General features: G+C 48.0%; 1 protein-coding gene across 1 annotated transcript in view; it reads right to left on the bottom strand.

Moving 5' to 3' along the window:
* LOC311114446 (A disintegrin and metalloproteinase with thrombospondin motifs 20-like) overlaps positions 1-15,032 on the bottom strand; it is a gene marked incomplete at both ends in the record, with an annotated part of 64,940 nt that overhangs the window by 11,517 nt on the left and 38,391 nt on the right. Inside the window, 2 exons of the mRNA XM_084189699.1 lie at positions 1,247-1,420; positions 11,845-12,012. Coding sequence (XP_084045825.1) covers positions 1,247-1,420; positions 11,845-12,012 — 342 coding nt within the window. The remainder of the gene's footprint in view (positions 1-1,246; positions 1,421-11,844; positions 12,013-15,032) is intronic.

Below are 15,032 nucleotides of genomic sequence, written 5' to 3' on the forward strand. Positions count from 1 at the left end.
ATTAAACGTAATACAACTGTAACCTTGTCCCCAGTCTCAATTGCTACCGCATATAGGTTCGATAGAGCGAGAGCCGGCTGGTGGACGAGATTAATACGCGTGTGGATCAAAGGGTAATGTCTTTAGATTGGCATAGGGGGCAGTGTTGGACTGCTAGCAGAGATACCCCAGAGAAGTTCTGACAGGCTTGGTTGTTTCCTTAGCTCTCCAGATGCCCACACTCCAAAAAATGTATTCTACACTTTATCCAGGGGAGGAAAAGTAAGAATGATATGACATCTCCCATTGCTTTCAAGGCCAACCCCAGACATAAAGGACATGGCAAGTCATTGGTGGATACTCAAGTTGGTTTTGAGTGAATTGGAATGATGGTTTAGAGAGGTAGTCTAAAGTTAAGACAGGTTTTACAATGTGAGAGTAGGCACGCTAGGTTTTGAATGGCTAAAGCGTATGTCCTATAAAATCAAATAAGATATCAGTTTTGTTTATTAGAATATCTCATATTCTAAGCACAGTTATGAATGCTGAAATGGTTTCTGGGCCAGAAATGTCTGTTTCTGAGTCAGGAGGCTGTAAACAATCAGTGGAATGCATAGCAACACAGACAGACAGGATCTGAGCATGTGCAAACATTTCTGCACCAGGAGGAAGCAGCACAAAGTCCTTACATGGTGCTCGTCTTGTGTCCTGAAGTTTGGCGACGGAGTAGGGGGGACATGAAAGGAAGAGCGTGGCCAAGGGGAAAAAAACACTAGGTTGAAGAGGACTGCTCAGTGCTCATGTCACACAGTGCAGTGCCACTCGACTAGACAAAAGACATGGATGTGATATGGATCAGTGCTTTGAGGTTTTGATGTGATTTATCATAGAGTGATGGTTATCGTTTAAACCCTCATGTCTGATGCAGGAGTGCTGGGCTACCTCAGTGACCTCACAAACACAGCTGGTCTGGTCCACTAGCTCTATGACAGAGCACTGCCAATAACAATCTCCGGTATGATGATCTTATGTCTGTCTCTCGCACACAAACACCATGACTGCTGTGTGTTCATTAAACACACATGCTAGCAACTGGAGTCTGTCTCTATTAACAAATCTATGTGAATACAATCCAAAAAATCTAATGATGAAATAGTATTTGAAAGCACATTGACTCTCCGAAGTTCCGTCTAGGACATTAGAAAAATTATATATAGAAGAAGACAGGGTAAGTGAGATAGAAAGATAGATAGTTGTCTATACTTACATCTTGCCACTCTCCGGCTGCCCAGGTGTGATGGAGACACTCAGTAGCCTGGCAGGGCTGGGCAGTGGCCGGACGGTGGTGGGAACCACACAGCTCCTCTCTCACCCGCCCTGTACCCTTCAGTCTGCAGTACACATATCTGTTCTGGACCCCCACTCCACAGGTGACAGAGCACTACAAAACACACACAAACACACACATTAGATCGACTGACACACAACACACAAGCTAGTTCACGATCAGGTTGTTGTCATTGCATTGCCAGCACAGATATCCTCATCTGTGTTTCAGCTTGCTACTGTAGCAACCAAGTCTCAAATTCACACAAAAACATAAATCTTCCCATCATGTCCCCTTCCACTCTCTGACCTGGACGAAGCATCAACGTTTTGTAACATACAGTACATGCTTTGTTTAGTCTGTTGGGTCTGCGTCACAGGCTTTGATGCCTCTACACAATGTCCTTGAACAATGCAGACAGAGACGTATGTTTTCCTCTGAGCCTTTGGTTGTTGTGTCTGTGTGAGCCATATTGTGAGTTTACCCACAGGTCTATCACCTGGCCCATCTCTTTGAAGTCATTGAGAATCCTACCTGCATGCTAAGGAAGCTCTCCAGCACTAATAGATCTCCAGGATTTCATTAGAAAGAGGTTTCCCGGACAAAGATTAAGCGTTATCCTGGACTAAGAAGCATGTACAATGGAGACCCTCCATTCAAAGTGCTTTTTAGTCCAGGAATAGGCTTAATCTGGGTCCGGAAACCAACCCCCGGGGTTCTAGAAGAAAGCTGTATAAATACTCGCTATACAGCCACAATATCTTTAGAAACTGCAAGTTCCCCTAGTCAGATCAATTAATGTACAGAACAAGGCCTCATTTAAAGGCCGTCTTTTTTAATATCCCAAAGTGGGGTGTAATAGAGCCTCCTACTACGATTTGAACAACTATTACGGCTTAAGAAATTAGATTCTAGTCTCTTTCCAAGAGGCTTTTGGTTTTCATTGCCGGGGATCACACTTGTCATAGTTAAGCACACTATTTGATGGAGTTGAGCTTCTCCAGAAACTGCTGCTCTCTACCCATCTGCAGTATGTCGTTTTTGTTCATAAAAATATAATAATTTGTGCTAGAATACAATTAGAATTAAAATAGAATATGAGAATAGCCTAGAAGTAGAACCTGTGATTCTAATTGTATGTTTTTAAAGGAGAGAGGACCCCTACATCCCCCTCCTCTCTCGTACCCCTTCACCAGACTGTGAGGGGGTTGAGTGGCTGGCTGCTGAAAAGCCCAAACGGTGGGTGCTGAGGTTTCCAAAGTTGTCACAGGCATGAATGTTAAGATATAAAACATGTCTTTATGCTCTAGTTGTGGATTTCATGGTTTCTGGTGGTATGTGAAGGGAGATGATTGCTTCCAGACACCAGGGAGGGAGAGGGAGAGTGAGGCCCACAAAGGCTGGGAAGTGGCAGTGGTCTCATGGAGGAAAACAGAGATAATAATAATAATAATAATATGCCATTTAGCAGACGCTTTTATCCAAAGCGACTTACAGTCATGCGTGCATACATTTTTTTTTGTGTACAGAGATGGGCTCCCATTGCAAGCCCAATGGGGATTTCACAACCACACTTTGGGGGTGAGGAGCATACAGGACCTGAGGAGCTCTCTTTGCTCTCCATCTTGTGTCCAACATAAACATTATTTAAATACTGTACATCTTCAGGGGGCCTGATAGAGTGAGAGAATTACCGCATTACCTCCCAAAATAATTTTCTTCGGTCATTGTCATGGCCGTGTATTTTCCCCTTCCAAGCAGACACCGGGACGGCTCTCAAGGAACTATATTGGACTTTGTGCAAACTGGAAACTGCATATCCTCAGGCAGCATTTATTGTAGCTGGGGACTAATAAAGGAAATCTGAGGAAAACGCTACCGAAGTTCCATCAACACATCTCCTATGCTACTCGCACATCGAGCACTCTTGACCATTGCTACTCTCCGACGGGAACGCAGTGGAGGGTGAAAAGCTTTAAGTTCCTCGGCTTGCACATCACTGACAACCTGAAATGGTCCATTCACACAGACAGTGTGGTGAAGAAAGAGCAACAATACCTCTTCAAACTCAGGAGGCTGAAGAAATTCGGCTTGGCCCCTAAGACCCTCACAGACTTCTACAGATGCACCATTGAGAGCATGCTGTCGGGCTGTATCACTGCCTGGTACAGCAATTGCACCGTCCGCAACTGCAAGGCTCTCCAGAGGGTGGTGCAGTCAGCCCAACGCATCACCGGGGGCACACTGCCTGCCTGTCAAGACATCTACAGCACCTGGCGTCACAGGAAAGCCTGTTCACCCCGCTACAATCTAGAAGGCGGAGACAGTACGGGCGCATCAAAGCTGGGACCGAGAGACTGAAAAACAGCTTCTATCTCCAGGCCATCAGACTGTTAAATAGTCACCACTTACGGACAGACAGCTACTCCCTCCTCTGCTCTGGGCAACTTGTCAGAACATGACAAATCTCCCTCCACCTCAATCTCCTTTACTCTCTGGTGGCCTTGTGATACATTTGTGATCATGGATTTCCCCTCTCCTAGCGCTGCTAAAGGACTAAATCAAATCAAACTTTAAATAAAGTTAGATTTGATTTAGTCCTATTCTTTAACTTTTGGTTGAAATGGAGACATAAATCCAACATATTGATTATTAACTTGAAGATTAAATTTGACATCAACCAAAACTTGAAACCCTAGGCTTATATGTATTGTCAATTTTTAGTTGAACCCTGGGTTGAATTGAAACAATAGCTGTTGATGACTTCGCAAATGATATATAGGCCTAAATAGTATCATTGATGATATATGATTTATAGAGAGAGTATGGTTACATTTCATTTGCTCTGTTAAACCTACCCTTTGGAATGACTTCGATAGCAACAGTGAATCTATTTAGTTAAGTGAGTTCTCAATAATCATTGTCACAATAGCACATTGGCAGTAGTCAGTGACAAATATCAAAGCTGGGCTGGACTTGATTAAATGGGATGGGAGACCAAATGGATAGCTGTAGATCAACTCTCCAGTAGGAGATGCTGCCCAGTCTATAGTTTATTTTCTGATAGTGGATATAACGTTGAAGATCTGACGTTGTTTCAAAGGTACAAATTCAACATATTTTATACAAGGTTTGTCTATGTTTGTCACGGTTTCGGCCGAGGCTGCCTCTCTTCCTTGCTCGGGCAGGCTTCGGCGTTCGTCGTCTCCGGAATACTAGCTGCCACCGTTGCATGTTTCTATGTTCGTTTGCTTTTGTCTGATTGTTGTTACACCTGTTATCGTTTAGTGTATTAGTGTCCTATAAGTTCTCGTTGTGTTTGTCTAGTGTTGTGTGTGATTGTTTTACTGTCGTGCCGGTAGGCTGGATTTCTACTGTTTGCTCGGTTGAGCTATATCTCCATTGTTTGGAGTGTTTTTGTCGCACCTGTTAGTGCGCCCGTTATTTTCGCCTACGTGCGGAGTTTCGCCTCAGGGCGTTTGTTTGTGATTGTTTTTCGTGTGCATCAACTAAAGTCTGTTGGACTAACGTTCTGCGTCCTGCGCCTGATTCCACCACCACACCCACCTACATCTACCTTGACAGAATCACACACCATACTCGATGGAGTCAGCAGGAGCCGCAGCAGCACAGGCGACGTTGGAGGACAGGATCCGCGAACAAAATGACCAGATCCTGCGGATGGGGTCCGCACTGCAGGAGGTGATCACCACCATCCGAGGCTGGGAGACCCGAGGGACTCCTCCACCGCCATCCTCCCTGCCCGCACCATCGGCAGGTCAGCCCAGTCCCGCTCCGGAACCCAGAGGAGTTCGGCTCTCGCTCCCGAGGGCCTACGATGGGACCGCGGCCGGGTGTCAGGGATTCCTTCTCCAGGTGGAGCTTTACCTGGCCACCGTGCACCCGGCGCCCTCGGGACACGAGAGCGTGTCCGCCCTGATCTCCTGCCTTTCCGGGAAGGCGTTGGAATGGGCCAACGCAGAGTGGAGGAGAATCGACGCGAACACCATCACCTACGACGAGTTCTCCCGCCGCTTCAGGGCGGTGTTTGACCATTCCCCGGAGGGGAAAGCGGCGGGGGAGCGTCTGGTCTGCCTCCGGCAGGGGAAGAGGAGTGCCCAGGAGTTCGCCTTGGAATTCCGTACTCTAGCGGCGGATGCAGGGTGGAATGAGCGGGCTCTCATCGATCACTACCGATGTAGTCTACGCGAGGACGTCCGTAGGGAGCTGGCCTGTAGGGACACCAGCCTCTCGTTCGACCAGTTGGTCGACATGTCCATCAGGCTGGATACCCTGCTAGCTACCCGCGGACGTCCCGAGGGGGGTCCGTCCATTTCACCCTCCAGCGCTTCCGAGCCGTGCCCCATGGAGCTCGGGGGCGCTGGCGCTAGAGAGAGGAGGGGTCGGCTTACGAGGGGGTCCATCTCCTGCACCAACTGTGGTCGGGGAGGACACACCGCGGCTAGGTGCTGGGGATGGCCTCCTAGGGGAGAGGACGACAGGTCCCGCACTGGGGAGTCCTTCCAGGTGAGTAGGCGCCCCACTCACCCAGAGCTCTCTGTTGCAAATTTCTGTATACCTGTGCGTTTTCCACAGGTAGCACCTCATTCCCAGCATAAGGCGCTGGTAGATTCAGGCGCGGCTGGGAATTTTGTTGATAAGAAGTTTTGCTTAGCCTTAGGGATTCCCCTTCTCCCAGTTGACGTTCCCTTCCCCGTTCATGCCCTAGATAGCCGTCCGTTGGGGGCGGGCTTGATCAGGGAGGTCACTGCGCCACTTAGGATGTGTGCGCAGGGGGGTCATCAGGAGATGATCCAGCTATTTCTGATCGACTCGCCTGCGTATCCGGTGGTGCTGGGCATGCCCTGGTTGAGTACCCATAACCCATCTATTTCGTGGCAGGAGAGGGCTCTGATGGAGTGGTCTGCCCAGTGTGTGGGTCGATGTTTAGGCGTTTCCGTAGGGGCTACCTCGGTGGAGAGTCCAAACCAGGTGCCCGCATTGCACGTTCCCCCTGAGTATGGGGATTTGGCTATTGTGTTCAGTAAGTCGAGGGCGACGCAGTTGCCTCCCCATAGGCAGGGAGATTGTGCGATAGACCTCCAGGCAGGAGCTGCGCTCCCACGGAGCCATGTGTATCCTCTGTCTCAGGAGGAGAAGAGAGCTATGGAGACGTACATAGACGAATCTCTGAGACAAGGATACATACGGCCCTCCACTTCCCCTGCGTCCTCGAGTTTCTTTTTTGTGAAGAAAAAGGATGGAGGATTACGCCCGTGCATTGATTACCGTGGTCTCAATCAGATCACGGTGAAGTACAGTTATCCACTCCCGCTGATTGCGACCATGACGGAGTCATTGCACGGGGCGCGTTTCTTCGCTAAATTAGATCTCAGGAGCGCGTACAACTTGGTGCGCATTAGGGGGGGCGATGAATGGAAGACAGCCTTTAGTACCACCTCGGGCCATTACGAGTATCTTGTCATGCCATACGGGTTGATGAACGCTCCTTCAGTTTTCCAATCCTTCGTGGATGAGATCTTCAGGGACATGCAGGGGCAGGGGGTGGTCGTGTACATCGATGACATTCTCGTGTACTCGCCTACCCGAGTCGAGCATGTGGCCCTGGTGCGCCGAGTGTTGCGGAGACTGTTGGAGCACGACCTGTATGTCAAGGCAGAGAAGTGTCTGTTCTTCCAGGAGTCGGTCTCCTTTTTGGGTTATCAGTTGTCTGCGTCAGGGGTGAAGATGGAGGTAGACCGGGTGTCAGCCGTGCGTAATTGGCAAACGCCAACCACTGTGAAGGAGGTGCAGCAGTTTTTGGGGTTTGCGAATTATTACCGGAGGTTTATCCGGGGTTTTGGACAGGTGGCAGCTCCCATAACGTCTCTTTTGAAGGGGGGTCCGGTGCGTCTGCAGTGGTCAGCCGAGGCGGACAGGGCGTTTGGGAGGCTGAAGGACCTGTTTACCTCGGCTCCGGTGCTGGCGCATCCGGATCCCTCTTTGCCATTTCAGGTAGAGGTGGACGCGTCAGAGGCCGGTATAGGAGCCGTGCTGTCGCAACGGTCCGGCGCGCCACCTAAACTCCGCCCCTGTGCTTTTTATTCCAAGAAGCTCAGTCCGGCGGAGCGAAACTATGACGTGGGGGACAGGGAGCTGTTAGCCGTGGTACCTAAAGGTGTGGAGGCACTGGCTTGAGGGGGCTCAACACCCTTTCCTCATTTTGACGGACCACCGTAACCTGGAGTACATCCGGGCAGCGAGGAGGCTGAACCCTCGCCAGGCGAGGTGGAATATGTTTTTGACCCGGTTCACATTTAAGATCACGTACATCCCTGGGTCACAGAACGGTAAGGCAGACGCACTGTCTCGGCGGTATGACACGGAGGAGAGGTCCGTGGAGCCCACTCCCATACTGCCGGAGTCGTGTCTGGTGGCACCGGTAGTGTGGGAGGTCGATGCTGAACTCGAGCGGGCGTTACGCACCGACCCTAGTCCACCTCAATGCCCGGAGGGTCGGAAGTACGTTCCGCTCGAGGTTCGGGATCGATTGATCTATTGGGCTCACACGTCACCCTCCTCTGGACACCCTGGTATCGGCCGGACAGTGCACTGTCTTAGTGCCAAGTACTGGTGGCCCACGTTGGCGAGGGATGTCAGGGTTTATGTTTCCTCCTGCTCGGTGTGCGCCCAGTGTAAGGCGCCTAGACATCTGCCTAGGGGTAAGTTACTACCCCTGCCCGTTCCACAACGACCATGGTCTCACCTCTCGGTGGATTTCCTCACTGACCTTCCTCCTTCACAGGGGAATACCACTATACTGGTCGTTGTGGACCGGTTTTCTAAGGCCTGTCGTTTGCTCCCTATGCCGGGCCTTCCTACTGCCCTGCAAACCGCCGAAGCACTATTCACCCATGTGTTCCGGCACTACGGGGTACCCGAGGATATTGTGTCTGATCGAGGTCCCCAATTTACCTCCAGAGTCTGGAGAGCGTTTATGGAGTGGTTGGGGGTCTCGGTGAGCCTCACCTCGGGTTACCACCCGGAGAGTAATGGGCAGGTGGAACGCGTGAACCAGGATGTGGGTAGGTTTCTTAGAACATACTGCCAGGACCGGCCGGAGGAGTGGGCAAGGTACGTTCCCTGGGCCGAAATGGCCCAGAATTCCCTACGCCATTCCTCCACTAACCTAACCCCTTTCCAATGTGTGTTAGGTTACCAGCCGGTTCTGGCACCTTGGCAGCAGAGCCAGATCGAGGCTCCTGCGGTGGATGAGTGGGCGCGGCGCTCGGAGGAGACATGGAACGCTGCACACGTCCACCTGCAGCGGGCCCTCCGTCGTCATAAGGCGAGCGCCGATCTCCACCGCAGTGAGGGACCGGTGTACGCACCTGGTGATCGAGTCTGGCTCTCTACCAGAAACCTGCCCCTCCGCCTGCCCTGTCGGAAACTGGGTCGGCGGTTTGTAGGGCCATTTAAAGTCCTGAGAAGGTTGAACGAGGTGTGTTACAAATTACAACTACCTGTTGAGTATAAAAGTATTAACCCCTCGTTCCATGTGTCTCTTCTCAGGCCGGTGGTAGCTGGCCCACTCCAAGAAAGTGAGATCAGGGAGACTCCTCCGCCCCCATTGGACATCGAGGGGGCACCGGCGTACTCCGTGCGGTCCATCTTGGATTCGAGACGTCGGATGGGGGGTCTCCAATATCTAGTGGAGTGGGAGGGGTACGGCCCGGAGGAACGGTGCTGGGTGCCGAGGAGAGACATTTTGGACCCGTCTCTCCTGACGGAATTCCATCTTGGGCACCCGACGCACCCTGCTCCGCGTCCTCCTGGTCGTCCCCGAGGCCTGAGTCGGCGCACGTCTGGAGCCGCGCGTCAAGGGGGGGGGGGGGGTACTGTCACGGTTTCGGCCGAGGCTGCCTCTCTTCCTTGCTCGGGCAGGCTTCGGCGTTCGTCGTCTCCGGAATACTAGCTGCCACCGTTGCATGTTTCTATGTTCGTTTGCTTTTGTCTGATTGTTGTTACACCTGTTATCGTTTAGTGTATTAGTGTCCTATAAGTTCTCGTTGTGTTTGTCTAGTGTTGTGTGTGATTGTTTTACTGTCGTGCCGGTAGGCTGGATTTCTACTGTTTGCTCGGTTGAGCTATATCTCCATTGTTTGGAGTGTTTGTGTCGCACCTGTTAGTGCGCCCGTTATTTTCGCCTACGTGCGGAGTTTCGCCTCAGGGCGTTTGTTTGTGATTGTTTTTCGTGTGCATCAACTAAAGTCTGTTGGACTAACGTTCTGCGTCCTGCGCCTGATTCCACCACCACACCCACCTACATCTACCTTGACAATGTTGAACATTTGTTACCATTCTGTGGTTGAAATTTGACTCTCAAAACAACAGTTGATGACTTTTTGCAAATCCAATATATTTTTCATATAGATTCCACGTTACAAATAGTTGACAAATTACGTTTAAACAATGTTGATTCAACCAGTTTGTGCCCAGTGGGATCTGTCTGTCTGTAGAAAGTAGGTACCTTCTTGCATTTGTGATTTTTGTTAAAACTTTTGTCTAGCATGCTGCATTGGTGCAGTAAAATGCACCAGAAAGGCACAGGGTAACTAGTGGAGAGAGCTTCTTTGAAATCCCATAACATTTCTTCTCACAAGTATACAAGTCTGGTACATTGCATAAACAGCTATGTAAATCTAGCCTGTGGAAGGACATTAGGTACAAGAGTATATAAACTGCTTAGTGATTGGACAGGTACACAGTGTGTACAGTACTGTACAGTGGGGAAAAAAAGTAATTAGTCAGCCACCAATTGTGCAAGTTCTCCCACTTAAAAAGATGAGAGAGGCCTGTAATTTTCATCATAGGTACACGTCAACTATGACAGACAAAATGAGAAGAAAAAAAATCCAGATAATCACATTGTAGGATTTTTAATGAATTTATTTGCAAATTATGGTGGAAAATAAGTATTTGGTCAATAACAAAAGTTTCTCAATACTTTGTTATATACCCTTTGTTGGCAATGACACAGGTCAAACGTTTTCTGTAAGTCTTCACAAGGTTTTCACACACTGTTGCTGGTATTTTGGCCCATTCCTCCATGCAGATCTCCTCTAGAGCAGTGATGTTTTGGGGCTGTCGCTGGGCAACACGGACTTTCAACTCCCTCCAAAGATTTTCTATGGGGTTGAGATCTGGAGACTGGCTAGGCCACTCCAGGACCTTGAAATGCTTCTTACGAAGCCACTCCTTCGTTGCCCGGGCGGTGTGTTTGGGATCATTGTCATGCTTGAAGACCCAGCCACGTTTCATCTTCAATGCCCTTGCTGATGGAAGGAGGTTTTCACTCAAAATCTCACGATACATGGCCCCATTCATTCTTTCCTTTACACGGATCAGTCGTCCTGGTCCCTTTGCAGAAAAACAGCCCCAAAGCATGATGTTTCCACCCCCATGCTTCACAGTAGGTATGGTGATCTTTGGATGCAACTCAGCATTCTTTGTCCTCCAAACACGACAAGTTCTATTTTGGTTTCATCTGAACATATGATATTCTCCCAATCCTCTTCTGGATCATCCAAATGCACTCTAGCAAACTTCAGACGGGCCTGGACATGTACTGGCTTAAACAGGGGGACACGTCTGGCACTGCAGGATTTGAGTCCCTGGCGGCGTAGTGTGTTACTGATGGTAGGCTTTGTTACTTTGGTCCCAGCTCTCTGTAGGTCATTCCCTAGGTCCCCCCGTGTGGTTCTGGGATTTTTGCTCACCGTTCTTGTGATCATTTTGACCCCACGGTGTGAGATCTTGCGTGGAGCCCCAGATCGAGGGAGATTATCAGTGGTCTTGTATGTCTTCCATTTCCTAATAATTGCTCCCACAGTTGATTTCTTCAAACCAAGCTGCTTACCTATTGCAGATTCAGTCTTCCCAGCCTGGTGCAGGTCTACGATTTTGTTTCTGGTGTCCTTTGACAGCTCTTTGGTCTTGGCCATAGTGGAGTTTGGAGTGTGACTGTTTGAGGTTGTGGACAGTTGTCTTTTATACTGATAACAAGTTCAAACAGGTGCCATTAATACAGGTAACGAGTGGAGGACAGAGGAGCCTCTTAAAGAAGAAGTTACAGGTCTGTGAGAGCCAGAAATCTTGCTTGTTTGTAGGTGACCAAATACTTATTTTCCACCATAATTTGCAAATAAATTCATAAAAAATCCTACAATGTGATTTTCTGGAGAAAAATCTCAATTTGTCTGTCATAGTTGACGTGTAACCTATGATGAAAATTACAGGCCTCTCTCATCTTTTTAAGTGGGAGAACTTGCACAATTGGTGGCTGACTAAATACTTTTTTTCCCCACTGTATATGTTCTACATCTGGGGACACTGGGAAGCCCTTGACTATGTTTGTGTTGGTGTCCCAGCTGCTAGAGGTGACTGTTAGCATTAGAGAGGGGCGGACGGTGTGGTCCCCCCAAGGGGCCTGGGGGTATTTTGAGAGTATGTGGGGACGGGGTGGCTAGGACACATACCTCGCTCCACTTGTTGGCCTTCCAGCTGGGGCAACCCCGGGCTCGGCAGGCCTTCTGTGTCCGGGGATGTGACAGATGACTGCAGTACTCTTCCTCTATTTGGGTTTGGTTTTGGTAAACACAGGTTATCTCCCGCTGCTTGGTCCCCCGGCCACAGCTCACAGAACACTAGAGAGAAAGAGAGGGAGTGAATGCTAATGAATGCCTTTTCCAACAACACTTATTGAAACAATGCTGATACCTGCTGCTCAGGTTCTGCGAAAGTACAAAAGTTCAATCAGTTTAGAACTTTATATGAATGAAGAGAGGAAAGTACCTAAACATCCAAAGTGCTGTGTTGTGTTGCGCAGTTGAGAGCCTGCTTGTAATGATTTGATGGTTAATGGTTTCAATGGTCACGGTTAGCCCACTGCTTAGCTTACTCCTGAGGAGGTATCCCTCTCTACCACATGAAAGAGTAGTGGACCAAATTAACTTGTCTAAAACAGTATAAACACCACAAGAATGAATGAAAGCATACTAGCAAACATGTTATAAAATGTATAAAAGTATCCAACACACTGCTTTGCTAAATATAGTGTCTTCAGAGTATGAGTTGGAGATAAACACACTTGATTTGTTATTGCATCTCATGGCCAAGTGAACAAGCTATAAACCACTTTTGGCTAAACTAATCATGAACTGGATCTCTGTAAAGCATCCACTGAACACCCAAGTTTGAATGCACTCCCCTGTTTAACGTCTAAACCCTGTGCATGGCACAAACTAGAGAGAGAGAGAGACACAAGCCCAGGAGAGAGAAGATTCACAAAGTTAAAAGACCTGGATGCATACATATGGCTAGACAATCATCTGGTTTCAATAAGCTGTACAATGCTTCAGGAAAGCTACAGCGAAAACAAGAACACAACGAATAAAAAGCAGAGAGACCCTAATGAGTCTGAGAAAGCCCCATGCCTGAGACGAAGGTCGGTCGGTGGATGAAAATATTCTCGACTCTTCCGTCTTCATGAGGACAGACAGCAATTAGAGAGCCAGCTATTTCTGCTGTGCTCTCAGTGAGAGAGTGAGCCCCCTTACACAAAGCCACTCCAAAATGGGGTATTGGAATAAAGTACAACAAGACGTGGAGAACTCTGTTTTGTCTTAGCATATTTTCCAGCCCAGATAATAAACATAATATTGCATTGTCCCTTAATTATGATCTCAGAATGTTGCATAACACCAAACCAAACACCATGCATTTTTTCTGCATCAGTCCTCATGGTAAACTTGTGGTGGCCATAGATAGTACACTATTGGACTGACTGTGCTGTGATGGAACTATTTCAGGAAGATTTATTGAGACATATAGACATACTGTATTGAATTCTAACAAAAGCTGGTCCTTTTTTAGGTTTGGACAACAGGAGTTGTGGGCATAAGATCTGAAGAAGATGACTTTTTCCATTAATGGAGGAGAAGCATTCAAGCACTCAGAGAGACACATGTTTGTGCAACACTTGGTGAGTTCACTCTGCTAGAGTACCCATTTGAACCATTCAAACAGAGAGGCACCTCCTGCTATCTTCTCTTCTTTACCGTGGTGAGGGCAGTGCTTGAGTTGACACTGCGCACAGATACAGTATATTATACACATTGTAATTACAAAGGCATTTTGAACACAGGGCTCAGCTAAGCTGACTAGGAGACATCAAAGCTGCCCTGCGTCGACCGACTGATCCTAAACACGGCATTTTCTTATATCCGCTGCACGCTCACTCAAAAATGATAACACTGCTCCCTCCACTTCAGACAGGAACAGAGACAGGCAAACATGTACAGTAGGGGGGATAGAGGAGGGTGTTAGCCCCTCCTTACTGCTGTAAAAGAAGAAGAAAAAAATAGAAAAAGAAAAAAGAGCAGGAGGAAGAAAGGAAACCACAGCCATACGGGCAGTGCTCCTCGGCTGAACTGTATATGCTGCCTGTTTACCAGTGGGGAGAATACATTATATGGCGGCGTGCTCCTCCCTCTCCCCAGCCAGGCAGCCTTATCTGTCAGCCATTAGTTAATCAGGGCTGGTAACATAGAAGGAGAGCAGAAAACCAGCACAGCTCGTAGGACAAAAGGACAGCTTCATCTCTGAGAGCTGAGCTGAGCTGAGCAGAGCAGGAGGAGGGCAAGGACCTGGGGAACGACCGACCACTCCACTCTGCACTCTACTGCCAGGCTAAGCTGCTGCCTCACTCTCCTCAACACTGGATCAGGTAAGTCAACTCTCCTCTTACTATACTTCAACTGCTCAATTGCCTTTCCCATGAATGGCTGCTGGTTTGCTAACTAACATACTGAGGTCAAAAAAAAAAGTGATTTTAATTTGGAGAATTTAGTAAATGAATGAGTAAATAAATAAATATGAGTAATGAAGGGTTAAAAGGCTGGTAATGCTGAGCATGGATTGGTAAATGCAATGGTCTGATTTTCCAAATGACATAGGGGAGTCTTGTGTCATTGTTTGCATAGTAGTGCTACTGTAGTATTGTTTCTGATCAAACACGTGCTTTACAGATATCACTGGTGCTTTAAGTAAATATTTAACAAGGAGCAATGTTACTACAGTATATACTACAGTGTGGGGATCTCTAACATAATAGAAATGGGGGGGGAAAGACTCAAGGTCACATTCACAGAAAATGTATATGGGGAGGATTACAAACACTTGTATCAATTTACTGTACTGTAAGTCACTTTGGACCACGTTGGCCAGGGTTGGACTGGACTCTATTAGTGTTAGTATGAGGTGTTGCTTAGTGTTTCTTCCAGTGCAGGGAGATGATCAGGCCTGTGTGTGGCTATTTTGGCCTAAGTTGCATTTATTATTTTTCTTATTATTATTAAAACTTTGTTGAAAAATAACAAATAAACAAGCCACAACAGGTCACATGAAAAACTACTTTCTCTCGAGACAGATTTGCTCTCCCAAATTGTAACAGCAATTCATTTCACATGATTAGGTGGGTTAATTCTAGTATCAGCCAGTGAATTTCATCTGGAAATAATATGGATAACTTTAGAAGACAGAATGAAATTGTTGCCTGAAAGCCCCCCAGTAACACGGTTTTGTTTAACAAAGTTTTTCAACCAGAACGGGAGATGTATAACAGTACACAGAAAGAGATGAGCGATGTTTGGCCGTTTACTGCATT

This window comes from Coregonus lavaretus (assembly GCF_964263955.1).
Source record: "Coregonus lavaretus genome assembly, contig: HAP1_SCAFFOLD_1133, whole genome shotgun sequence".
In the NCBI taxonomy this organism is placed as follows: domain Eukaryota; kingdom Metazoa; phylum Chordata; class Actinopteri; order Salmoniformes; family Salmonidae; genus Coregonus; species Coregonus lavaretus.